Here is a 26827-nt window from a genome sequence, read left to right as displayed (position 1 = left end):
GCAAGTAAGGAGCAGTACTGCCAACTGCACTCTCTATCACCCACAATCTCAGGCTTAATGTTTGGTGCTGGGATTGAATCATGGGTAATGTAGGCTCCTGGATTTATTTGGAATTTGATCCTTTGGTCCTACAGCCTTAAAAGGGTGCACCTTGTGCAAGCCTTTGAATCTTTTTTTTTGTTTTAAAAAAAAATTAAACAGTTTTTTTCTAAATACTTCACCTGTATTAAAGTGCAATAATAAATTGCTGGGCTTCACCTTTAATGCAGGGATAAAAACAAATCCCCAGTGAAACCCACTTTAGCACCAGTGGTTTTAAAATGCTGCTTAAAACTCTAAACTGAAAACAAGTAGCCAGTGAGCCATAAAGATTAAACTCGCTTTAATCAACTTTTTCTAATATTCAATATTCTGTTGAAAGCTCAGACCGTTTTCTTGTCAGAGCAAAAACACATAAATCAACAGAATACCTTGTATTATTCAAAGACAATCTTTGCCTGGCAAATATTTTAGTGTTGGTGGCTTTTTAGTCCCAGTCTTGACACCATTTATACGATCAAGGTTACTTTATTTGTCCTTCTATAAAATGATATACAACAAAATTTGTTGCACTTCTGCTTAAAAAATGGTTCTCCCTGTAGTTAAAAAGTAAGAGTAATAATATAAGAGATGAATAAGAAAGAAAATAAATAACAATAAAGTAAATCTCATACAGTCTGTAATTCAAGGTGCTAACATATGGTTTTAAAGCAGCATTCAGACTGGTGACGCCCTCTGTGTTAAAACAAATTTAAAAGCCTGGTTCTGTGTGTATTTAGTTTCCTGTATCATGTGCTTGAAGACAGAAGTTTGAAGAAATGGAGACGAGGGTGAGATGATGTTTGTTGCTTTCTGCAGCACAGTTTTAATGTTCAGCTTCTGTACAAAAACTATTTGATAGTTGAAGGTGGCAGTCAGTATTTATTGGCATGCGAGAAAAAGCTGATAGTTATAACAGGAAAGCTGATTTTCCTGTGTGCACCACATAAGCTGTCCTGTGGCTTACAATGACTTAGCCCTTGTGCTGCTTCATGATTTAACATGTACCAATTATGTCACTTCAAAACATAAAATTTAAGTCATTTTATGTTATATATATGATTAATCTAAGAAACAGTATGGTTTACAAGATCAGTGGAAGGATTCCATGTGACTAGTTTATGTCTTAAGGAAATTTTAACAAACTGCACGTAAACTGTGTCAGATAACAGAGGCTGATTTTTATCATTATTTCCTCTTAGTGAGACACAGTATTGCAACAGTTGCTGAAAGGCTCGGACGCATATGTCTTAACATCCTGCACTTTGCTAAGAAGTAGCTAACGGCAACTCACGTGTAGTTCTCATATTTTCTGAATACTTGAAGATTAAAAAGGCTCCACTCACAACTGGACAGGTACCGTAGAGCTCTGCTTCTGCTTCCTCTTCATGTTATGGCTGTGACAAAACTGTGACTGTAGATATTAACCTCTCTCCACAGATGGATCTAAAGCCTCAAACTGCCTCACAAGTTGCAGGAATTGGTTAGATTAGTTTCTGCATCTCATTTTTTTTCTCACTTTTTCATAATTTTACCTGTTTTACTGTTAAACCAGTCCTTTACCCTCTGTCTCTTCCTTTTTTTGTTTTTGCAGTGGTGGTGAACATTATTTGGTGGATGGTAATGATAGCAGCCATTGGACTGGGTAGGGTTTACTAATTTGACAGCTTTAGTGATCCAGTTAGTGAATACAGCACTTTTAGCATTTCGTCTATGATTGATGATGATCTTATATGGTTGTTCTGTTGCATCACAGGGGCCACACACCTGACAAGTTGCACCATACAGCCCCACATCCCCATTTACCTGATAGTGCTGGGGGCAAATAGCATCCTCTCACTGACTCTGACCTACACCAGCAGCGCCTTTGATGATGGAGCGATCTACGTCCTGTCCACAGCCTGCATGACAGTTCTTCACATCTTCAGTTTTGGCTGGTTCATAGCAGGTGTGAGAAAAAAACCCTTTTTGCACTCTTCATTTTTGCATGAAATTAGACATAAAAAACACGTGCACTTACTGGCCAGTTTATTAGAAACAACTTTCTAACTGCTTGTTATTGCAAATATCTAATCAGCCAATCATATGGCTGCAACTCAGTGCACTCAGAAATGTAGACATGGTTAAAACATCCTGGTGAAATTCAAACTGAGCATCAGAATGAGGAAGAAAGGTGATTTTAAGTGACTTTGAATACAGCATGGTTGTTGGTGTCAGACGTGCTGGTCTTTTTTTGAGTATTTCTAGGGATTACAGAAAACAATTCAAAAAAGGAAAATATCAATTGAGCAGCAGTTCTCTGAAAAAATACTTTGTGCATCCCAGAAGTAAGAGGAGAATGACCAGACTGCTTCATGCTTATAGGAAGGCAACAATAACTCAGATAACCATTAGTTAAAACCAAGGTATGCAGAAGAGCATCTTTGAATGTCAAACCTTGGAGCAGAAACTACAGCAGCAGAAAACCACAACGGATGCCGCTCCTGTCAGCTAAGAACAGGAACTCAAATGGATAAATATTGCATGGCATCACGAGCCTTGATTTCTACTAATCAAGACTTTGTAATGGTGTAGGGGACATTTTACTTCTTCATACAAACTGAGCATGTCATTTCCTTTTATGACCACATTGTTTGTGTCATAATAACGTGTCCAATGAGTGCATCTATAGTAAAATGGTTAATGTTGGAAATGGAAGTATTTAATCTTATTGGTATTGAGTAGTCAAAAAGAAATTTAGGAAATGCTGCATTCACAACCTGGTTGCAATGCCACACAAACACTTACACCCTTCCTTATTAGATATCAGAGACCAGTGCACACGATGTGTGGTTTTCTAGGCTCAGTGAATCTATATTTGTGGTGAAAATAAGAAACCACTCTGATTATTACTGATGGATGTGTTTGCAAGACAAATAATTTTTCCCCCTTTTTTACATTTTGCTTCATGATGCTTAGTTAAAGGATTGTGTAAAATGTTTTTGCAACTTTTACTGAGTTGTGGATCAGTTTGAAAAAATGGTTTCATAATTCTGTGTAACAAATCGGCACACAGTATCTTCCATGGTCAAGAAACAGATGACAGTGGGTTATTTGTCTCTGCCAATCAAATCTGACCAAACCACAGCCTTTAAAACTGTTGCTGCTGCGACCTTCAAAGTGAATTCATTGTTAAGGTTTCACTCAGAACTGAAGACACGTTTCCCCCTGTGTGTTGTCTATCTTCACCTTACAGGCACCAGCTGGATTTATTCTGTCTATCCTCCAAACTACTTACCTGGAAACGCTCCGTACTGCCACAAGGTGACCTACCAGTTTGCGTTTGTCGTCACTACACTAGTGTGGGTCGCACTGGGTCTCATTTTCTTCTGCGGCTGTTGCTTCGGCATGCTGATCTGCTGCAGGACTGTATGTGCTAGACGTCACTTGATACCCAACCGAGGCAGTTTCTATGGTGCAATAAGTGAGTCTGCTGGTGATGTGTGATTTAAATCCTAGATTATGTCCTCAGGTATTTAAGGAAATTGTCTTTTGGCCAGTGATGTAGATTTTGATCTTTTTTCTGAGGATTGATTTTGTTTTATCACTGTGAGGGTTATTAAAGCTTTCCTCTGCAGCTGCAAACAAGAGTATTTAAAAAAGCACATTTCCAAAAGGCTACTTGATTTTTGTTTTTCTGCAGACTTCTCCCAAATGCCATAAATAAAGGTGGCTTACTGCACCATACACCAAAAAGTTTAAGGTGTTTGCTTTATGTTGCAGCAACTTGGGTTTTTTTTTTTTTTTTGCCCTTCTCACTTTCCACGCGCTGATGAAGTCAGACCTATTAACTGCTGAAACATCACATCCCTTTTACACGCCACCACCACCATAAGTGTGAAACTTCCTGTTTGCACCAGAAAAAAACTGTCAGTGACTCTGCAGAAGCAGCTAACAAAATGTTGGTGGTACTGGTATTTTGTGTTATTATATTCAGCTCTGCCATGATTCTGTGAGTCATTTTTAGTGTATTTCAGTATGGTGCACAAAGAATTAACCGAACAGTGTTGCTTGAAAATAAAAGCTTCTTTTCTTTTCTTTTTTTTTTTGCATGATTTCATGGTTTTTGAAAAGGGAAAATACTCAACAATCCGTGTTAACTTTCTATGTAGCATGAGATTAATATGATTTAGGTTTATGGGAAATTGTTGGCTTTGTCTATTTTTTACTCCATATTGTGCAATTCAGCAGTGGTAACCTGCGACTGAATCCTCTGATGTGGCCGGATGTATCACAGAAACAGTTTTAACTAAAAACCATAAACTTGTGTAACTGTCATTGCATCCAGCAAAAGCACACTGTGGACCCTGTTTTAAAAAAAAATGGAGGTCAATTACAGCGATTCGAGCTGGTGCTCCTACATACAGTATACAGTATATAGGGTGTGTATGTAGAAACCAGCGGTACGAGAGAGGCCAAATATTTCTAGGTCCAGTGTGTTTTGTTTGTGGTTGTTTGCATGTATCCAGGCGTCTCTGTGAATGTAGTGCCTTTAGTGATTAGTGTTTTTCTCTAATCTTTCTATGCAACTTTGCACTCTCCACTGCTGTAACAAAACAAATTTCCCACGCGTGGAACTAACAAAGGTTATCTTATCTTATCTTTATATAGTAAATATATTCTAAAAAACTGAGAAAACAACAAAAACTTTGAGAATATTTTTTTTTTATTCTTCTGCTTATGTTTTGTTAACTATCTACTGCACTAAAGTCTGTATTGCAAGAATGATATTACATGTTGTTTACAATAAAATTGAATAGCCCTTTTATTTGGATTTAGGAGGTTTGCCTTGATGAATAAAATAAAAATGCTTTTGCAAGAACCAGTCTCCTGCAGAGGGGGTGGACTCTGTCCCATTCTGAAGTTGGCCTTGGTGAGAGGCAGCAAGCTGGTGTGGGTATCTTAATATGAAGATTGGAGAATTTCCCAGAAGAGGTTTGTTGCCTGTGCCTTCGGGTACGGGAACCTGCCCTGACTGTTGTCTGCAATTTAGAGCTCAGTTCAGAGTACCCAGCCTTCTTGGAGTCCCTGGGCGGGGTGCTTGGGGTGCTCCACCTGTCGCCCTACTAGGAGACTTCAATGCTCATCTGGGCAACGACAGTGAGACCTGGAGCGGCATGATTGGGAGGAACGGTCTGCTTGATCTGAACCCGAGTGGTGTTCTGTTACTGGACTTCTGCGCAAAAAACAGTTTGTCCATAACGAACAGCATGTTCAAACATAAGGGTGTCCATAAGTGCACATGGCAATAGGACACCGTAGGTCACAGGTCGATGATCGATTTTCTAATAGTATCACCAGATCTGCAGCAGTATGTTCTGGACACAAGTGAAGAGAGGAGCTGAGCTGTCAACTGATAGCCACCCGGTAGTGACTTGGATCAGGTGGCAGGTGGTGATGCAGGAAGATGCTGGAAAGACCTGGTGCGCCTCAGTGTTTAGTGGCATTGTGCTGGGAGCACCTGGCAGAGGCCCCAGTTTGTGAGATCTTCAGCTCATAGAGGAATAAAGACTTTCTGACTGCCTCTAAGAGATTCTGGGAAAACGTGAGACGACTCAGCAGAGGAAAGGGGTGCTCCACCTGCACTGTGTATAGTGCAGGTGGAATGCTGCTGACTTCAACTGAGGATATTGTAGTGCGGTGAAAGGAATATTTGGAGAAATTCTTTAATCTGACTGATACATCTTCTATATAGGAAGCATAGTCTGGGGACGAGAGGGACGACTAGTCCATCACTGGGGGTGAGGTCACTCAGGCAGATAAACGTGACAGTCGTTAGAGTACATGTTTGAGAACAAAAATTTCCTTTGGAGACAAGAACATTTACATTCCAGATCTCCAAAAAACTCAGTTTTAAAACACATGGAAAAGTGAAAAGTCTGTTTTGTTGTGTTAAATCATTATTGTGGAAAGTAAAAATTAAGTAAAAAAGTTACTGTTGATTAAAATGTGTTAATAATTTACAGATTAATGATTAATCTCATAAATCATGACGCATTGCTTTATCCTACATAAACTACCTTTATAAGTATCGGTATCTGTATTATATCTGCAATATTGGCAATGCACTTACTTGGTATCAATACAGCACTAGCAGGCGCTCTGAGGCGACCTCTAAAAGGGAGCCGCTGAAAGAAGAGGTGGCCTTTTAATATTGCCTGATTAAATCATTGCCTACAAAATGTTCAATCTTTACACGTTAAAATAAAAATATAATGAATCATATGACGAATATTTGCGTTATAAGCGTTATTACGTTCTATCCATATTTACATTTAAGTTTTTTTTCTTTTTTGAGTTTGAAGTCTTTTAAGTCGGGCTTTTTTCTGGTCCTCTGTGCAGCTGCTGGGGTCCTCCTACGCCACACAACAAGCGACGCTGTCAGCATGTTGTAGACAGGCTAGAGGTGAGGTTACAGAGACCGGAGATAAACTGATGGTAAGTCTGCTGCAGGAAGACTTACCTCTGATTTGTGTCGATACGAGTGTTGCGGGAGCATGTGGAGCCGCCTCGTCCTCCAGGCTTTGCTCGGCCAGCCTGCCGCCAGGAGCTTCTCTCTGACTGCTGCTCAGGTCGGTGTTTCCAGAGGCTCTGCGCTCTCCTGCAGCACCGCAAATCTCTGTGCTTTAGCCTGCTTTTACCCTGTGCATCCACTGTGCTGAAGCACAGAGATTTGTAGTCTCTACCAGGTTATTTATAACAAAGTTGACACCAACTACTTTTAGTTAGCTTATAATAAACTGGGTTTGGACATACCAATAAAATAATGCAGTTTTATACAGAAATTCCACAATAAGCACGACTCTCATAGAGGTTTAAGTCTGAAGTGCTATTGTGGTAGAGCCAATTAAATTATCTAGAAACCTGCTTGAGCTAGATCCGTCAATTTGTTAAGGTTATACAGACACTCAGGAGCATATATGCTAAAAACCATCTAAACACCCACCTACGTGCCTTGAATGTACTTTATTTTTGAGAAAGCTAATGATAGTAGGGACTAGAGATTTAGCATAATGCCCATTAATACACGTGTCTTTCTTCTGCACTATTTTCAGGTAGATATTTGATGGCCAGAGGGTTAATTTCTTGTTGTTAAAAATATTTACATAAAAATATCCTCAGGATGAAAAAATTACAGTTATTATTGGTTGGCTCACTTATTTTGTGGGTGGATGTGCCAATTGGAAGGTTGGTGGTTGATGTAAGGAGCTTGGAAAGAAAAGTGTCTGGACTTCTTAAAGTTTCTTGAAGACATTTCACCAAGGTGAAGTCCAGATGCTTTTCTTTCCAAGCTCCTTAGACTACGATGACCTGGATGACTGAGAACCTTCACAGACATGTTGGAGGTTGATCCTTGGCTCCTCTAATCTTCATGTTGTAGTATCATTGGGCAGGATACTGAACCCCAGATTGCCTCTCATGCATACACAGTGTGTGAATGTGTGCGTGAATGGGTGAATGACTGGGTATGTAAAGCGCTTTGGGGTCCTTAGGGACCAAAAAGGCGCTATATAAATACAGGCCATTTACCATTTACCATACACTGCACTGTGTGTGAATGTTAAGTTAAAAGCACAAGGGGAAAAAAACCCTTGTTTGAATGTTTGTGTGTGAAAGGGTGACTGAGGCTTGTAAAAAGTACTTACCTGAGGGATAAAGCAATGTATATGTATGAATATATATTTATCAACCTTAATAACATTCTCAGTACATTAAATTAATGATTTGAAGCATCACAGAAGCTAGAGTCCAAAGTCACCTGTGGTTGCTTGATCTTTCCGCAGAACACAGTCGTGGTGGAGCGATGGTGGCAAGTGCCCTTGTCCAAAGTAGGGAGTCCACCGAGGCTTCACCCTCGAAGACACAGAATCTACAAGCTGGTCGAGGATACCAAACATGCTCCTAAGGAGAAGATGGAGCTCATCCTGACTCAGACGGTACCAAGTGAGTATCACAAGGAAGTTTAAATTAGTAAAGACGTGTTTTCTAAAATTCTTTGTAATATGAAAACATCTTTATTTATTTATTTTTTTTGTGACAGAGCTCGGCGGGCGAGGAGACACCGTGTTTGTGAGAAAGTCTGTTGGACGAAACAAGCTGCTGCCTCAAGGCCTCGCAGTGTATCCATCACCAGAGAACAAACAGATGTTTGCAGAAGAGCTACGTGTGTGTACTCCATTTATATTCCATCATATATTTCAAATGTATTAAAGAGCAGTACTCAACATCACCTTTGTTTGTTTGTTTGTTTTTGTACACACAGCTTTTGCGTGAGGGGAAAACAGGAGACAGAATCCAAACCCGCACAGGACAACTGGTAAGTTTCATGTCAGGCGCTTTTGCTCAGTGCAACAGATAGTATTTAAACAAAGATTTTATCAGGGGTTTCTTTCTGTTTTCAGACTGTGGAGCTCCTGAAACGCTCCAAGCTAAAGATAAACAGAATGCCCTCCGAGGAGTTTCAGCTCAATAAAGAAGTTGTCTGCAGACAGTTTGCCAAGAAGGTGTGATGCCTCAGTTTTTATCCATGTTTCTAATTAATTCTTTTAACCAGATAAGATATTCATATTGTTTTTGTTCCTTTAGTTGGGGATAGTGGTGCCACCTCATGCACTGAGTCTTCCATTTGAACCTATTAAGGATGTAGGTGACTATTGGTGCGATGTCACGGTAAGATAAACTATATCAGTGCATCTCATGGGCAACCATTTGCACCAAGTGTAGCTTCGTATCGTGTCTTTGTAGCAGAAACAAGTTGTAGTTACTCAATGTAAGCGCCATGCTGCAAAAAAACAATTGTTTTCCTATTATTCTTATAATAAATAAACCCTTAGTTATGCATTATTTATTTATTTTTTGGACTGCTGTTTTACCAGATAACACACTGCTCATGTTTCTATATGTTATGTCTTTCAGGTTAATGGCTTGGACACTGTTCGCGTTCCCCTATCTCTGTTCCCATACGAGGATCCGTCTGCAAGCTCTCAGCGGCAGTTGAAAGCCCAAAAGCGGCAGCAGGCAGCTGCAGCTGATTCAGAAGCTGCTGATGAGGAGGACGCCGCTTTAAAGGCGGTTTCTGACGCAGCGGCAGAGGCTGAGGCTGGTGAAGAGCCTGCAGGATCCACTGCCGCAGCTACACAGACAACAGCAGACACAACAGCACCACCAAGTGGAAGCCTGAAAAAAGATTAAAGGACTCAAAATGTGGATGATGTTTGCCTGTAATACACATGTGTACGTAGCAACAGCTGTCTGTGTGTTTATTAAAATTGCTCAGTGTCACCTTTCTGATTGTTTTGAACAGTGTTAAAATAGCCGTTCATCTTGTACTGCTTATGTGGGTCCTGGTTGTCGGGGCAGCAGTCAGATACCAACACTCCTCCCTCTCCCCATCCACTTCCCAGGGACACTGAGGGGTTCCCAAACCAGCTAGAGGCATAATCTCTCTCCAGTGTGTCCTCTGTCTGACACAGGGTCGCCTCCTGCCCAGGAAGAGGTATACTGGCAGTGTGGAGGTGTAGCATCTCCACTATCAAGTCCTCCCGAATGACCAGGCACCTTACATCTAAGGGAGAGTTGACACACTTTAAAACACAATATTTATAGCAGTTTTTTTAAATCAGTTTTCAGGATTAGAATAAATAACACAAAACTGGTGAAGAGCAATCAGGATCTGCTGCAGCAGCTAGACAGGAAACCTTTGAGTGGGATAATTTGTTTTACTGTATACAGTATGAGTATTATTGTGATAGTAGCAATAATGAAAACTGCCCATAGACATACAAAGTGTAAGCAGTCAGGAAAATCAAAAGTTTATTGATCAATTTTAACTCGACAACGCACAAAAGTAAATGGTAAACCAAAAACAAACATTATTCCGAGGAATGCTGTTTAATATGTCATGTTAGTGGAGTGCCAATACAGTTGTGTGGTTTGCGAGTCATTACGTGAGATTTGCTGAAGTCAAAGCTCTGCAATTCATTTTCCCGTCTCATCAGCGTAAGGATATACGAGCAGCCTGTCAGCTTCTTTCTTCTGCTCGTGTTTAGAATTTAGCTGTAGTACTTAAACTTTGAGGCAGATCAGATTGTGTAATTGTTTCTGATAATTTGTTTTCTGATAAGAGTTCACATTTAAAGGTGTTTGACAACGCAAGATGTATGAAATGTATTGCATGTAGAGGAAAACTGGCTCAGGTTTGAACACTTCTGCTGTCGGGACAAAGAACAGAGGACTCGTGGAGGCTTGACTATTGCTTTGGTAAAGACAAAATGTAGTTACATAGAGTCTGGAGATATAAAAAGCATATTTTTACTGCTTTCCATCTGAAAGAGAAAGCTGAACAAATCACTGAATTTCCCCCCAAAATTTGATGTTCAAAGAGAAGAAGACAAATACATACAAAATGTTAAAATGAATGTAATCTCCATTTTTAAGGTGGGTGTTTTGCTTTTAGCACCGCCCACCAGATGCTGCTACCAAGTTAAAAATCATATTGATTTATAGTCTTCAATGTTTCCTCAGAGCAAGAAGACAATGAAGTTCATGTTTGGTTCTCTGGTCTTTTTCAGTTTTCCATTGGGAGAAAATGAAACACACATTAAAAAGTAAGAAAAATAAAACTTTTACAAACAAAACTAGGTATCATAGTTATATAATAGCAAACTTGTTATTACTAATGAGCAACTGCAGCAAGTACATGTTTATCACAAAACAGTCGATCCTGTGTGCAGATATGTAACACGTCACAGCTTTCCAGTGACTCCAGCTTGTTTAAAATGAATAATATCCAGATTTCATTAATAACTTGTATCATTCCCAGAGAACCAAACCTGTGTTTCTGTAGATCACAAAGAAGTACAACATGAACAGGAAGCATAAACATTCAAAGGAAAAACATTTAGAATAATGGCCACTTCAGAGTCATTTTACATCTGTTCTGCCAATGACTGAGCAAAGGTACCTTAAAAATACTGTTACATAAGTATAGTGCCTCTATTTAATATAAATGACAGTGAACGGGGAGTGTAGCGGCTGTGGCTGGATCTTAGATATAAGAATAACACCTGGTCAAACAACAGAACTACTGAATATTAACAGGTCAACACAAATACAGGATGGAGGGCAGGAAGGAAAATCTGTATCCAGACTGTATGCTTATTGTTTCTAAACATTTTTCCTCTTTGTGGAAGTATATTTGGAAAGCTCTACTCTATTTCTGTATGTCACCACAGTCCACAGTCATGATGTTTAGAAGCCATATTTGGCCTGGGTCTGCCGGCGGGTTAACCGGTTTTCTGCCCAGTTGTTTTTCAGCTCCAGCTCACGTTCCTTTGCCTGTGAAACGACAAAGAAAGTAAGAAGTGTTGTTTACTTGAACAGATTTTCCATAAGAAGACAAGAGATCAGCTACAGTGAGCTAAACCATGTGGGATCAGTAAAGTATGCAAATCTAACTCTGCAGGCCAGACTACAAGAGAGGGAACACCTTTGCATAACAAAGCTAACACTAGCATTCTGGCAAAGATAAGAGCAACTATTTAGCTTTTCCTAATCCTTTGTGCAGGCTTCTTTCTTGCAGCTTATTGTGCTAATCATTGGCACACTGCAGCTGACAACTAGGCTTTAGGTTAGCCCAGTACAAACAGGCCACCAAGCAGAAGTAAGACGTGTCTACACATGCTGCACAGAGTGCAGATTTCCACTCTGTCTCACTTTCAAAACAAGCTGAAAAGTCATCTGTGAAGTTGGACATCGGCTACAAAGTCTTGCATGAAATTTACATCATACAAATCCACAATGTGCGTTTTAGCAGCACCCACCTGGTGGATGAGATAAGTTATCTGATGTTTGCGTCGCTGCTGTCCTGTAGGTTGTTCTCCTCTTTTCTGTGGAAAGGTAAAGAAAAGCGGGTGTTACATTAAATTAAAGAAAATATTCCATCTTAAAATCATGGTGTGCACCAACATTTTAGTGAGAGGAACATAGGGCAATCTGTTGCAAAACAAAAGAGGAAGCGAGCCGATCGGATCACCTTGCTAAAGGACTGCCGCTGCTGCTTCTCTTCGGTCATGTTCTTGGTCATCCACTGCTGGTTGCCACTCAGCTGGTCGTCGCCTTTGATCTCCAGAAACTTCACCTCCTCTTTCCCCCTGTTTCTTTTCCCCTGCAGCCGCATGAACTGCAGGACAAAGAAAATACCGGTTAACCAAAACCTTTTCTTAATTAAGAGCCATTTCTGAGCCTCTAGTTGAGGACAAAACAATGATAACACCATAGAGCACAGGTACAAAAATCAGCCTATGTAAATAATAGAATTTTCTCTGATAACAAATAAGAAAAATGAGGCACACAAGTAGCATAGCTCTTACCGCTTCATCATCAAACATGGCTGAGTTGCCGGGCTCTTCAGCCTCTCCTATTCCCAGGTTGGGATCTTGGTAATATGGCTCATTGTAGTATCCCTGTTCAAGCAAAAAGAAGTAGGATAACAATATAATTCATTCATGTTAGCTACATTGTGACTCTTGTAATTGAGATTCTGACACAGCATTCATACTTTAAAAGATATCTGTATCTTAACTGGAAAACACTGAAATGCAGGCATGTCTGAACTAACATGATTTATGACTTATTCGTGAGGGGAGGATAGGATTTTGAGTCACACCAAGTATTTTAGGGTAAGCTGGCATCATCTAATTGAACATAATAACTCAAGTTAACAGCATGAATCTGATACATATGTACAGTATAAAGTCATTATTACCGGAGGAAAAGCCTCTGGGCCTGCTATGGGTTGCTGATATTCATTATATTGACCTCCCCAAGCGCCACTTGTCTCATGTTTTCCCCCAAAGTCGAGAGGGGCATCCGACTGCCCCGGTTCATCAGGAGCTGCAAACGGAAGGGGCTCTGCAAGGGCTCCTGGCTCAGGGTCCAAGCTGGGGACGACTGCAGGTAGAGGTTGAGAGCTCTCGCCTAGAGAAAAGTAGTTCTGTGGGGTTATGTCCTCTTCATTATCCTGGTCATCTGAAGCTATCTGTCTAGCCAGCTGGAGGGCAGCTGACTTTGCTGCAGCTTTGATGGCGGAGGGAGACGCACTAGAACCAAGACCATGCGCAGGGGTTCCAGGTTTGGGTGCTTTCGGTTCTTGCCGTTTAGTTAGCGAATGAGGGATCAGAGGTCTGTCCGTCTCCTTCACTGTCAGGTTTTTGGGTTGCGGCAGAATGGAGGACAAGCCTGTACCTGCACCCTGGCAGAGAAAGGAGATATGGGTTGAAAGAGAGAGGAAATAGCAGCTACATCACAGGAGAATGTTGTTACACTATGAAATCTGAGGAAAATAAGATATTCTTTGTCACTGTTCCTACTTTTTTATTTAATTTTAACCTCAATTAAAGAATAGAAACAATGAAAAGAGTGAAGTGGCAGACCAGCATCTAAGCTAGAAATCATGTAATGTGTATTTGCATGCAAATCACTGTGCAAGCTAGGTTAATCTGCAGTGTTTTATAACACTGCATTTAGATTTTGTGTACACAAGCCTATAACATGTTTACGAGCTCATTACACTGAGGTAACATTTTATTCAAGAAACAGCATGGGGACCTTTCCCCAGCACCAACATTTGTGCCTCACTGGTATACATGTATGTTGGACTATATCAATGGCTGTTTTGTATTTTTACTATTTACTACCATTTTATCTAATCAAAATGTTATCTGTGATGCCAAAATGTGTTTGGTAAATAATAAAACTGTCAGGAGGATGGTATAGCTCACTGGTTGAGCAGGTGACCCAGAGGCTACTGCATTTGCTGAGTATTGTTCCCCCTGCTTTCTGATCCTTTTCCTGTCTAAAGCTGAAATATAAATATTTTTCTCATATGCTAAAGTTTTAAGTGTTTTTTGCAGTGTTAACCATTTATTGAATTTTACTAAGTCTTCAAGGAGAGAAAGTCATTCAGAAATATGTTTGCATGCTTAATGTGGAATAAATGTCTTGATGCATGCTCAGTCGTCCAGGTAAGTAAATCCCAAAAGGTTGATTCTGTTCATCTGTTTCAGCGGGAGAAACATTTAGTCACTCATCCAAGTGACTTCTTCAGTCTCAGCTGACTGCAGGTTTCCCCAAACTTTTAAACAGTACATTTGCACAATAACTGAAACCAGCCCACTGAATGAACAATGGGCTGTGAGGTCAGTTTCTTGATCATTAATATGCAAACTGTCATGACCATTGATCAAAAACCACTGATCAGTGGCCATGAGTACTGCAGTCAGCTGAGACTGAAGGAGTCACTTAGATGAGTGACGAAAGGTTTCTCCCATTGAAAACGCTACGTCCAGATGAACAGAATCAACCTTTTGGGAATGTGGAATAAACTTCACATAACTGCATGTGTCTGATTTCCTTACCTGATTTTGTAGTTTCTTTGCTGCTGGTTCGTCATCATCTGAGTCCGACTATGAACAAGAGGGTTACAGATCATGAATTAAAACCTTATTTTGTATCACAGTAAGTGCAAGAGGTATGAGCAAACAGCTGAAGTGGCTCAGTACTCACATCCTGCCTCTGGATCTGCGGCACGGTGATCTTGACGGGCTCTGTCCGTTTCCTTGGTTTGGGTAGGCTGGAGAATAAGCTTCCCTTAGATGGCTGAGGCTCTGGATCATCGGCTGATGAGCTATTCTCTACTGCAGTGCTCAATGCTGTCTTCTTGGCTGGCCCTTCGGTTCTTCCTGCCGATACCGGTTTTTTAGGAGCAGGCAGGAGTGAGAAGAGCCCTCCTGCGCTGGGTTTGCTCGGCACGGCAGAGGTTTCCTCCGAGTCACTCTCATCACTGCTGCCATAGGCGACTAAAGACATGTTTGCTGATGTTATTAAAGATGAGCAATCTGCAGAAACTCGTGGACATGGATAACCTCTTCTCCTTTATCTCAAGAAGCCGTACACACTCACACTGGCTTATCCGACGAACTGACTTCTGTTAAAAGGTAAGGGAATCTCTGATCGCTAAAGCAGCAATGATAACGACATGAAGCCGAACGAAGCTGTAGTAGAATATAGCGCAAGGAGTTAAAAGGGGTCGCCGCAGTGAAATGACTGACTCAAAGCTCTGTCCAAGTTCGCAATGCTAGCCAGTGTTAGCTAGGCCACCGCAACAAACGATATCAGCTAGCTGACCGCTGTGTCCCAGAAAAAAATCAGCTCTCCTTAATAGTGATATTATAAATAAAACAGCAGCTGTGTTGTTTCACACCACAATGCAGGACTTTACTGTGTTGTTTCGCCAACAAAATAAGCTCGTTTAGTCCCTTGGCTAAATCAAAACATTCGCCTCCATCATTCGTGATCGAAAATGCGACAACTGCGCAGCTTTTTTGCGCAACACTCTTCTTCTTCTCCGCTTCATTAATCACATTTTAAACAGCTTCAGACCATTATCGCCCCATATGGTTCAAATGGGGAAACAATATGATTTCGAAGCATATCTATACTTTTTGATTATCAGGACCGTACCAACAACTGGCGTCAGCCTTTAAAATGTTCGTATTTTGTGCAGTAGATTTGTAGTAAACTGTTCTGCTTTAGTAATTTTAAATTTATAAATATTTAAAGCACAAAATTATACAGAAATCATAAAAAGTGAAGACTTGAGCATTTATACATTTTGTCCTCTTTTACTCTTGCCCTTCTGAAGAAAATGCCAAAACAGTCTTTAAACAATAGTTGAAAAGAAAGAAAGAAAAGAAAATCAGTGACCTCAGATAAGATTCATGGATGTATAGAAGGATGATAGACAGGGGGCTGGTGTGACAGAGGAAGATAGAGTGAGACAGAGGCAACCCCGAAACGGAGCAACTAAAACAAGACAAAGAAGAACAAGCCACAGTAATGTTCAATTCAATTTTATTCATGAACTGACACTTCATGACAATAGCATGAACCACAGGAAAAACTAGGCAAAAGCTCATGAAATGCAGTATATGCATATAAACACACCTGGAGTAAAAATAGGTGAGTGGAGGAGAAATGCTCAATGTGCAGCTTCTCCAGCTCCAGGGTTATCCTGTTTATTTCTTCTCATCATCGTCATTGTCTACCCATGCACGTCACAAAATTGCAGCAAACTGTGTACATAATAATATTCACATCATCAAATGGGCGATTAATGTCATGTGGTGTGGTCTAAGCCTATCGAAGAACTAGATGAGAAGGATCACGTTAGCCAGAAGTCAGAAACAGGATTTAAACCTTTATGCTTCAATTAAAATGTGACACTGGAGCTGTCTGCTTGTTGAGGTAACTGAAAGTTTTTCTCCTCCTTTATATAATTGATTTGTGGCCATTAATGGAGGATTTTTTATAGGTTTCCATGAGTGGATTGTGAAATGAGAATGGATGATTAATCTTCGATAGGTGTGTCACCTTTACCAGACAGCCTGCTGGGCTCATGCTTTTGCACTACAGGAACTTTAGTCATATTAAATCTGAACACTGTGGTATGTTCACAGGACTTTAATCTCTCTTTACATTTTTTGGTTAATCTAAGATGTGCTGTAGTATGAACCACTGTTGCGCTTCACAGCATCACCAATGTGACCACCAAGGCCAGCATTACACAAGTGTGAGATAAATATCTGCCATCAACGATGATAAGATTGCACAGGCTCTTGGTCTTACCCAGTGGAAAGATTTGAAAGAAACTGTATTAAGTAATTATTATAACTAGTGTAGAATTTAGAGTCTGTCAGAGTGCCTGTGTTACCTGATTTAGCAAAAGTTTGTAAAATTTCCCAGTTACTTTAAGCTTTTGTTAAATCCCACTTGTTAAAAATCACAGTCCTAGTGGGTGTCTTGTTTTTTGAAAGCCAAAACCTCCTTGGTGTACATCAAAAATGCCAATACATAGGAAACCCCCTGAATCTGGTTGATTAAGAAAAATAATAAAGTTACTCATCAGACTTACTACTAATTATCTTGAACATTTGTACTTTTTTTATCCAGATATTTAACTCTTAGTTAAGTTCCCTATTAAATCACCTAGGGTTGTAAACATATTATAAACATGGCCTTTTTAAAGACCTTTTGGTGAAGTGTGAACAGGCTCAGTTTTCCACCCAGTATGGTCTTCTGCTATTATCACCCATCTGCTTTGAGGTTGCTGTTCATTCAGAGATGCTCTTCTGCATACCTTGGCTGTAGCAAGTAGTTATTTGAGTTTCTATTGCAATCTTATCAGCTGAAAGCATTTCTATCCAGAGAACTGCCATTCACTGGATATTTGTTCTCTTTCAGACCATTGTCTGTAAACCATAGAGATGTTTATATAGGAAAATTAAAAGGATATCAGCTTTTTCTGAAATATTCAGACAAACGTTTATTATTCCAAACGTTTAGTCCAGTATATTTAGCAGCCCTCATCTTCACATGTGCAAAACATCTCACGCTTTGTCTCCAAAATGCTGAACATGAGCTGTCCCTCTGATGCGCTAAGCTCCTCCAGCTCAGCTTCTTGTCTTTTAGTAAGCCGTTGCTGTTATCTGATTGGCCGATTAAATATCTGCGCTAACGAGCAGCTGTACCTAATAAAGTGGTCGGTGTTGCTTTTAGGTGAGTTAATTACTGTGGTGTTTCGGTCAGCAGGGGCGCTGTGCCGCTTCAGGTACAGGGGGCGCGTCTGCAAAGGGAAGCGGGTTTCAATTTCAAACCCAAATAGTCCGAGGGACGAGCCAGCGGCTTGTGGGAAAGCGCTAATACGAGATAGTTACACTACCGCGTTTAGTCATAGCAACTGTAACACTATTCAGACCACATCTGTATATTTGCCCCACGTCGTGGTAAAAGTGCGTTACCCGCCGTGTCTCCGCTCCAGTTTTCCGCGCCTGGGGTTGATTTTATTCTGGATAACAAACCGTCGCCTGCCTGGCTTGCTTGTTGCAGGTGTTTTTGACCACTACGGATAGTTTACCACATTAGTTACACACGCACATATATACATCTTACATTTTCAACATGCCGAGGTCCAACAGGCAAAAGGAATACAAACCCGGAGATCTTGTGTTTGCTAAGATGAAGGGGTATCCACACTGGCCTGCAAGGGTAAGTAAGCGCTCGTCGTTGAATATCTCATTTCCAGCGTAGGGGTTTGGTTTTCATCTCGTTGCGCCTTAGCCGCTCGGCTCCAATCACTTGTTTACCTGCGAGGCCTGTAACAGCCGCTAGCTCCACGAGTTAGCCTAGCGCGGCGGTGCCGACCATCCACATACATACAGCTAGCCTACTGTAAACCACTGCGAATTTCTTTCTGGGGATTCATCGCAGAGTAGACACCTCTTTAACCTCCCGGGCTAACAAAATATTAATGTTTTTACCAGTTGCTCTTCGCCTCCTTTTATGATCTGGTCTTTGGCGTCCCTAGGGGCCTTGTTAGGCTAACTTTGAGGTGTAACGGTTACATCGAGCACTGTGATAACACAGCATTGATTACTAGTTAACAGTCATGTCGTACGCAGCGTTAACGTGTGCTTCGCTGCAAAGATGGGCTGCTACTAAGCCGCTTTGTGACCTAGCAGTTCGCTAAATATAAGTTCAAACTGTTTCCCCCCCTTTCTTTTTAACTGTTGCTTTACAGACTAATGGCTACTTGTGAAGCCAAATGCTGTGGTACTTTGTAAACACGCCTGCCCAACGTTTCGAGAGATAGCAACTCGTAATGTCGGAATTAGTTCCATTATGCTAAAAAAAATACTCCATGGTAATAAAAATAGTCACGTAAGACTAACGTAATGTCTAACTGGCACTGCGGCCAACATTTTCCTTGTCATTCAAAAGAAAAAAGTGAGAAAATGAAGGCAAAAGCTGCTCTTGGAGCATTTATAAGTCATGCTTTATACTAAATAAATAAAAAAGATGATTAATGCAACGAATACGTTATTGCTGTGCATGCTGCATTACAGCTGAAGCAGGAAAATGTGAAAGCGAAGCAGCATGTAATCCATCAGCCACATCTGTCTTGTGCAGTTGAAAAGGAAAACTTAGATTGCAGTTTTCAGTCAGTGTTTCTGCCCCTTGGTGTAGCAGCCATTCATAAAAGTCAACTAACTGTGTCTACCTGTTTAAAAAAATCACCGTTCATTCATTTAAGGAATAAATATATAAAAAGAAATGCTCTATAATCTGCACTACACCACCTAGTATCTGTTTTGATCTCTGCATCTTCCCTCCTTTTTCTCGGTCTTATCACCCCTGCCTCATGTCAACAGGCTATAAGCCCTGCCCCACCTATCCTGACACAGTAGTCCTATCTGGGGATGCCAAAAGGCCTGTGTGGCAGAGGCAGAGCCACACCACGATTGTCTATCATAATAGTGATTTCCTGTTCCGCTGCGTAGTGCTGTGCTAATTTAAAAGCATGTATAAATATTGGCATGTCCGAGCCAAATACTGTGCTGAAAGATGGTAAACAGTAAAACTTTCTCCAGGGAGTTTGTGGGTGCATCAAGAAGTGTAATATATTTCAAAAACTGCTTGTTATTTAGTACTGTACAAGAATTTGCAGGTCTTTGAACCTAATTTAGCTTTACTGTTTAAACTGAATTATTTGGAGTATTTATCCAGGATCTAACCTAAAGACATCATTTGCACAAGTTTTCCCACTATTATATGCAGTGCATTATTTTATGATGAAATAAATTGGTGTAACTGTGCGCATTAGTATTACTATTGCTTGTATCTGTGGTTTTATAGAGAAATGACCTAACATTTTAGCCTAGTGTCTAACTTTAGAATAATTTTATTATTTATAAAAGTATTGAGGTGATTGATTTTGAAGGGCTCTGCCAGCTTTCCTTTTAAAGCAACTGTGTTGCTAATTCACAGATTGACGAGTTACCCGAAGGAGCTGTAAAGTCGCCTTCAAACAAGTACCAAGTGTTCTTTTTTGGAACACATGAGACGTGAGTATTTTTCCGTTAATGTTGTCACTTTTTTATTTTTCCACATGGATGCAAAATGGGAAGAAACTTGGATCATTTGTCAAAATGTGTACATATTTTTTTTTTAAACTAATAATTGACTGTTGTAGGGCATTCCTGGGGGCCAAGGATTTGTTCCCATATGATGAATGCAAGGAGAAGTTTGGAAAAGCAAACAAGAGGAAAGGATTTGCTGAGGGACTCTGGGAGATTGAGAACAACCCCACGGTCACGCATGAAGGCTACGAGGTAAGTAGATATGAAGGCCACTGAGGTTAGACTTACACTGTGTTGATTGATGTATCCTATTTTAGCTTGGACACCTGTTATCCCGCTGATGCATACCAGTGATTATCACACTTCAGCTCACCTCATTGTTGCCAATTTGGTGATTATCGACTTTACAGCCCACAAATCCAGTGACTTTGTAAACAAGGCTTTGCCAGTTGTGACCTGTAAGTGAGCCTTTGGCTCTCCCGCCAAAGGCGCACCTCTGTCTGCTCTGCCCAATGAGTGGCAAAGACGAGCAAGCAGCAGCACAAGTTGTGGTTTGTGGTTTGTACTGTGTGAGAGAATATTGAAAGAGGGAAATAACATAAGCGGGATGTTTTTATAAACTGGCTTGAAACATAAAGAGCTGGTTTGATTCTACACCAGCGGCCACATTTGCTGCTTTGTTTTGGTTTGCTGAATTTATTTTCAACATGTAAACAGTTTCCGGAAGTAATTTGGGAAGGACTGCTACAGAGTAGGGTGAGAGCAAAGATTATTATAATTAACTAAAGCCAAACTAAAAGTGGGTGTGAAAAAATATCATAAATGAAAAGTGAAACAATGTTATGTGCATAATTACTGAAATAACATTGTACAGAGAAAATATCTTTTAATTTTAATCTGAAATATGTCCTCTCAGCAAGCACAAACAGGCTTTGGTGCAACTGTTCATTAAGACTGGGATGTCTCAGGTATTTTTAATATTATGTATTACTGTGTTGTTTTAAACCTATTAAATTTTACAATCTGACAAATACCCAAATACACCCATGCTATAGTAAAGTAAACTAAAACTAGCACTGAAACTAATAAAACCCCCCCTGCTAAAATAAAAAAAAATGTAAACAATAAAACTAAACCGCAACTACATCTCATTGAAAATGAACTGAAACCACACTGAGTTGAAAGCACAACTGAAAATACAAATAAAAAAATACAAAACTGTAATTACTCTGATCAGAGCACACTCTGCTGGACAAACTATGTAATGTAACCATTTTTCCGTTACTCTCAAAGCTCACTCAACTGTTTATCTGGAAGTTTAACCTCTACTGCGTTACTAGTGATACTGTCACACCTTGCCATTGATGGATAGATATAGACTTAGTTTCCCTATGTTTCACTAATGTGCAACTCTTTGCCTGTAGTCATCGAAGAAGGACAACACATCAGAAGGAGCAGGGGATACAGGCAGTTCAGAAAAAGCAGATGCAGAAGGCAGCAGTGACGAGGACGAAGGAGCCCTGGTCATTGACGAGAAAAATGAGAGGGGAGGAACCAAACGAAAAGCAGAGGAGTCCACAGAGGTGAGGTTAAACCTGACTCACAGTCCAAGTCAGTTCACTGTAAAGCCGTCTGATGCTTATCAAACTTTTAATAGACCTCTCCGAAGCGGCCAAAGGATACAGAGGCGGAAGGTGAATCTAAAGTAGACGGTAACCAGTCTAACGTGGAGCCCAAGCTCAACGATGTGGCTGGACCCAAGGCGACTGCTCCTAGTGAGTCGAAACCAGAGGCCCAGGAAAATGCTCCAGCAGGGGGCCAGCAAACAGCAGAGAAGGTAAAACCCTCTTATTCGTTTTGGTTACCTGGGAAACATCCCTTAAAATGGACTCGTGGTGATTTTGCTTTTTCGTAAGAGAGGAAAAATACATGCATACTCACATCAAAAAGTGGGGCAGGTGCTCGGCCAAGAAAATGTGTCAGCAGCCCAATTTTACCTGAACATACCTGGCCTTCATCAGACCATCTGAATCAAAATAAAATAACGAAGAAAAAAAAGTAGAATACTAATAATTCAACAAGTTTGTTTTGGCAGGTGTTTAATGGACAAAGATGGAAACTTTTCTGAAGCCACCAAAACACCAGCAAAACTAGAATCCATTCCACATGAAAACGTAGCTGTTTCCATGTGTTTTGGCCTTTTGTCCACATGCAAACGCTGTTATATAGCAGTGAAAGCCAGTTTCTGCATTTACACGTGGACAAGGAAGAAGTCCACATGCACCTCCTTCTTCTTCTTCTTCTTTTTCTTCTGTTTACATACTTGTGAAAGTATTGGAACGCTGTTCTTAAAATTTAGATTCAGGTGTTTTCAGTCCAACTACCATAAGTGCATAAAGTTAATGTCCTAGTCATGCAGTCTGCTTTTACAAACATTTGTAAAAGAATGGCTCATTCTAAAGATCTTACTGAATTAGTGTGGTACTGTAATAGGATGTCACTATTTCAACAAGTCAGTTTGTGAAATTTCCTCCTCCCTGGATATTCTGCAATCAACTGTAAGTAGTATAACTGCAAAGTGAAAGTGTTTAAGAATCACAGCAGCTAAGTCATGTGAAGATGGAGAGCGGATCGCTGAATGCGGAGTGCATAAAATGCTCTGCTGATTCAGTAACTTAAGAGATTAAACCTCCTCTGGCGTTAACATCAGCACAAAACCTGTGCGCTGGGAGCTTTATTGCTGAGAAGCTGCTGTAGGTGTAATGTTTTGGTGGACCGGCACTTTTGTCCACATAGTGTATTGTTGTTTTGGGTTTTTTTGTTTGTTTTTTAAACATGTGGACAAATTCTGAAACTTCTGAAAATAAGTTAAGAAAACTGTCTACACAGTAAATTTTGGAAGTAATAAAAAATTATTAATATAAAAAGCCAGTGCTTACCATCAGGTATTTTAAATAAACTTGATGCATAAGTAATATAAAAAGTACATTCTCCACGTCTTTTTGAATTTCAGGTGGTGGATGAAAATAAAATGAAATAAATTCTTTAATTGCTCTTCCCTCTTGTTCCCACAGCCTGCGACAGACAGCGCTTAACATCGACTCAGAAGAAAACCACAAACCTTTGACGCTTCTCTCTGGAATTTAAGCATCAACACAATTACCTGCAGGATGCCAGATTTCAGCCGTTTAATTAATAAGAGAATTTTAAAACAAACAAATAAATTTAAAAAAACAACCTAAATGTTTGTATTGAGAGACAAACAAATACTCATTTGCCATTTTTTGGGATATCATATATCCCAGAAAGAAAAAGTTTGCTAATCTGATTTCAAAACAATTGAATTGAGCACTTTAGGGCTCATTTATAAATGGGATTTTGGTGTGTATATATTTTTTATTTCTAAGTGCAATTACAACGACTGAATGCTAGGTGTCAAAACATTTTTCAGCTTAGAGGGGGATAAACACTGAATATATGGTAAATTTAAAAAAAAAAGAACATTAAAATCACAAGGAAAAAACATTTATTTGACAAATGCTCCCATTTGATGGTTTTAAAAAGTAGATATTGTACAGGCGATAGAACAAATTTTCATCAATGCTCTTAGCTTAAGTTCATAATTTTACTGCTTCCATTTGTATCACCTAGCTTTTCAGCCTCATTTAAATCATTTATTCTGTCATTGGAAATATGATTGAATATTCAGAGGTTTTTTGTTTGTTTGTTTGTTTGTTTGTTTTCTGCCCCCATTATTGTTGTCTGTTTTGCCCTATGACATTTGTATGCAAATGTGTTGTTTTGGTGTGTATGCTTGATTGCGAGTGACCAAAGTACGTGATTCATTTCACAGGAACCCATATGTGGAATTAATTTTGTAAACCCCTTTTGAGAAAAGCAAATTTAGGATTTAAGCCCCTCTGCTACTCAGTTTAGGCCTCAGTCATGCAGGCCTAGAAACCAGTTGGCAACCACTTAAATGTGCATTCCCAATCACTTGGTGAGAAGTTGCTGGCAGTTGCAAGCTGAAACTATTTGCAAAGAAATATACGGAGCTGCACTGAAAACCTTATGAGTGCTTTGGGTGCTCTCAGGTTGCTGTACTTGTGTAGAAGATGCCGACTTGTCTGCAAACATTTGTCACCTAGGTGCGTAGCTGTAGTAAAACGCAACTCAGAAACTGAGACTGTTCCCCAAAGATGTTGGATGCGAACTTTTATTCTGAAGTCGGAACATTCTTCATTTCCGGTTTGTGTCAAACTTTCACAAAGTTTCACTTCCGCAGAACCATTAGTTGTGTTTGCAGACAACTCGGTGTCTCCCTCCCAAACTACAGTAGACCATGGTAATCTGCTAGCAACCAAATTAATCACAAGGAGGGGTTAATTGTAATTCTAACAGATCTAAAATTTGTGACTAAGCCCATAAACACAAGAGTCAAGACAGAACGCTGTTTTCCCAGAATTCAATTGGACCAGAAGTCTTTTTATAATTACAGTTCAGATACAATGCAGATTTAGGGCACTTCCACGTTAGCTTCATCCATGTCTTTTACTGATATCAGCTAGCAATAACCGCTCGCCAAATGGTCAGGGAGTGCACGTTTCTTCTTGGTGACTGGCGGTTGCTTGGGAGTTACCGACCTGTCCCTAGGCCTGTGTGACTGAGGCCTTACGTAAGGAGACATTCCTGAGTGATGTTCTGTCTGAGCAGAATCTTGAAACTTTAGCATCAGGTTTCCCAAACATAGATTAATTCCAGTGCCAGACTTGGAAAAAAATTAAGAAAAAAAAGATGCTGTAGGCTTAATCCTTATCTGGGGAAACTGAGCCTTAAAGGTAATGTGGAGCAGTGGTAATGACTGCAAGGGGAAGGTTGTTGGCATCACCCCTCTATGTGGAAATTATCTGGAAAAGTCTTCTAAAATTCAGTTTCATGTTGTGATTTCACATTTAGCTTACAGTAGTTCCACTGTTGCTTGAAGCTGTTGAAAAAAAACTTGTTCAGAAATGTATTCTCGAAACCTTTGAAACGAGTCGTTGATCTGGACTGCACAAAGTGAGATTCATTGAAAGAAACAAGAAACTGAATATGGGTAAATACAGAGAGTTAACCGTTTGTAAATCTTCAGTTTATGACTTTCTTTTCTTGGTTTCCCACCCTCTTAACTGGAATACTAATCTGTTTTACTTCAGTGGTCTTATTATTTTGACTGTGAAACAAAGTTGTGATGTGTTTTATTCCAACATCTGTTTAGACGACATGTTCAGAATATGGTGTTATTTTCCACTGTAACAGTATCCAAGGAGTTCGGGCCCTTTCACCCACGCCATTTGGATGTCATCGTCATCGCTTCAGTGTTCTTTCATGTAATTAGCAGCGTTAGATGATAGTTTATCACACTATGAACTTTTAAGGGAAAGCTCAGCTCTGAATGTTGTGTCGAAGATGGCCATCTTCCCATCGCCACACCGCTGATTTAAAAACCTTAAAATGGTCAAAGGCCGGATCTGGAGGTTATTCAAAAGTTTAATTTGGTATTAAAGTGTAAAACTTTCTTTTGTTGTTGTTTTTTGGGGGGGTGGGGGTTAGCCTTCTGTTACTTTTGGAAGCTGCCATTCATCTTAATCTGCTGCTTTGTTTACTATTGTAGTTGCCAGACCATTTAATAAACATGTTGATTACAAACACTTGTTTCTGCCTTGCTTAAACTAATATAGAGTATCAGCTTTTTGGAAAGAACCTAAAACAGTCACATTAGTTGTTGTGTTTGGGCTTAACGATCAGGATTGTCTATTTTTATTGAGTCAGTACAGTGCCTGCTAAAAACCAAGTATTATGTGGGATCTGTTGCTCTAAATCAAGCTCAGAGCATGGGAAAGGCTACTGTAACTTTACAGAACAACTAAAACTAATTACTTGTTTCACATCTAATTATTGTCTCTGATAAAAGTGCATGAAAGTAACAATGGAACGTGTTTTGTGTCTCTATGCAGCTGCCACAAATAATTTGCTCCTGACGCAGAGCCTCTCGGTGCGGTTTGGCCCCAAAGGCTGTGGTAGCTGAACTAGTTTTGTTGTTACGTAACGTGTCCTGACAGCTCTGGGTTTGCTGTGGGGTTAGGTTAAGCATAAGTTGTTTTAACTACTGTATTAGGGCGTAGATGCAACCGTGGGCTGAAACTGATTTTGGAATGTGGTGTGGTGGCTGTTCATCCGGCTCTCAAGATTAATGACTGCGTCTTTGTGCTTACACAGATTAGCTTTATTGTCTGTCTTTGTAACCCAAAAAGGTAAAAATCTGTCTTTGACTTGCAGCAAACATGGATGTTTACCAAAATCCAAGGTCAAGGACAAACAGTCACGTGTATGATTGCAGGTTTTCATAAATGACAGCCTCCTCTCTTGTGCTTAAACATCACTCGTGCTTGTTACAGTGACATAGCAGCGAGGCTTGTAATCACGGCCTGCATCTGCCTCAGTGGGTGGCCTCGAAATTAAATATTTCCACACTGAGCCTTTTAGGTTTTACACATAACCTTTTGGAATCAGCAAAAATGTAGTAGCAAATCCATTCACCTACCAGCCACTTCATTAGGTACACCTTGCTTGCACCAGCTTGGACCAACTTTTGCCTTCAGAACTGCGTTAATTCTTCGTGGTATTAATTAAATGAGGTGCTGGAAGCATTCCTCAGAGATTTTATCAGCTGCTCATCCATGATGTGAATCTCC

The 26827-nt window shown here is 40.1% G+C and overlaps 3 protein-coding genes across 3 annotated transcripts; 2 read left to right on the top strand and 1 right to left on the bottom strand.

Moving 5' to 3' along the window:
- The first annotated feature begins 6451 nt into the window (after positions 1-6451).
- On the top strand, positions 6452-9404 carry mrpl9 (mitochondrial ribosomal protein L9). Its single transcript, XM_003452459.5, has 7 exons — positions 6452-6689; positions 7902-8061; positions 8159-8283; positions 8381-8434; positions 8520-8621; positions 8704-8787; positions 9034-9404. Exons 1-7 carry the CDS (start codon positions 6615-6617, stop codon positions 9307-9309), a joined length of 876 nt encoding a protein of 291 aa, XP_003452507.1. The 5' UTR covers positions 6452-6614; the 3' UTR covers positions 9310-9404.
- A 502-nt stretch (positions 9405-9906) lies between these two features.
- Positions 9907-15504, bottom strand: prcc (proline rich mitotic checkpoint control factor). Its single transcript, XM_005457270.4, has 7 exons — positions 14683-15504; positions 14535-14582; positions 12884-13369; positions 12489-12581; positions 12152-12298; positions 11940-12005; positions 9907-11454 (listed from the first exon to the last, which is right to left on the bottom strand). Exons 1-7 carry the CDS (start codon positions 14983-14985, stop codon positions 11368-11370), a joined length of 1230 nt encoding a protein of 409 aa, XP_005457327.1. The 5' UTR covers positions 14986-15504; the 3' UTR covers positions 9907-11367.
- A 2241-nt stretch (positions 15505-17745) lies between these two features.
- On the top strand, positions 17746-25781 carry LOC100700218 (heparin binding growth factor). Its single transcript, XM_003452457.5, has 6 exons — positions 17746-18222; positions 20002-20078; positions 20207-20345; positions 21518-21676; positions 21751-21930; positions 23168-25781. Exons 1-6 carry the CDS (start codon positions 18136-18138, stop codon positions 23186-23188), a joined length of 663 nt encoding a protein of 220 aa, XP_003452505.1. The 5' UTR covers positions 17746-18135; the 3' UTR covers positions 23189-25781.
- The last annotated feature ends 1046 nt before the right edge of the window (positions 25782-26827 follow it).

The sequence above is a fragment of the Oreochromis niloticus genome, linkage group LG22 (assembly GCF_001858045.2).
Source record: "Oreochromis niloticus isolate F11D_XX linkage group LG22, O_niloticus_UMD_NMBU, whole genome shotgun sequence".
NCBI lineage: Eukaryota > Metazoa > Chordata > Actinopteri > Cichliformes > Cichlidae > Oreochromis > Oreochromis niloticus.
Note: the sequence above shows the minus strand (reverse complement) of the source record. Positions and strands in the feature narration are given on the sequence as shown.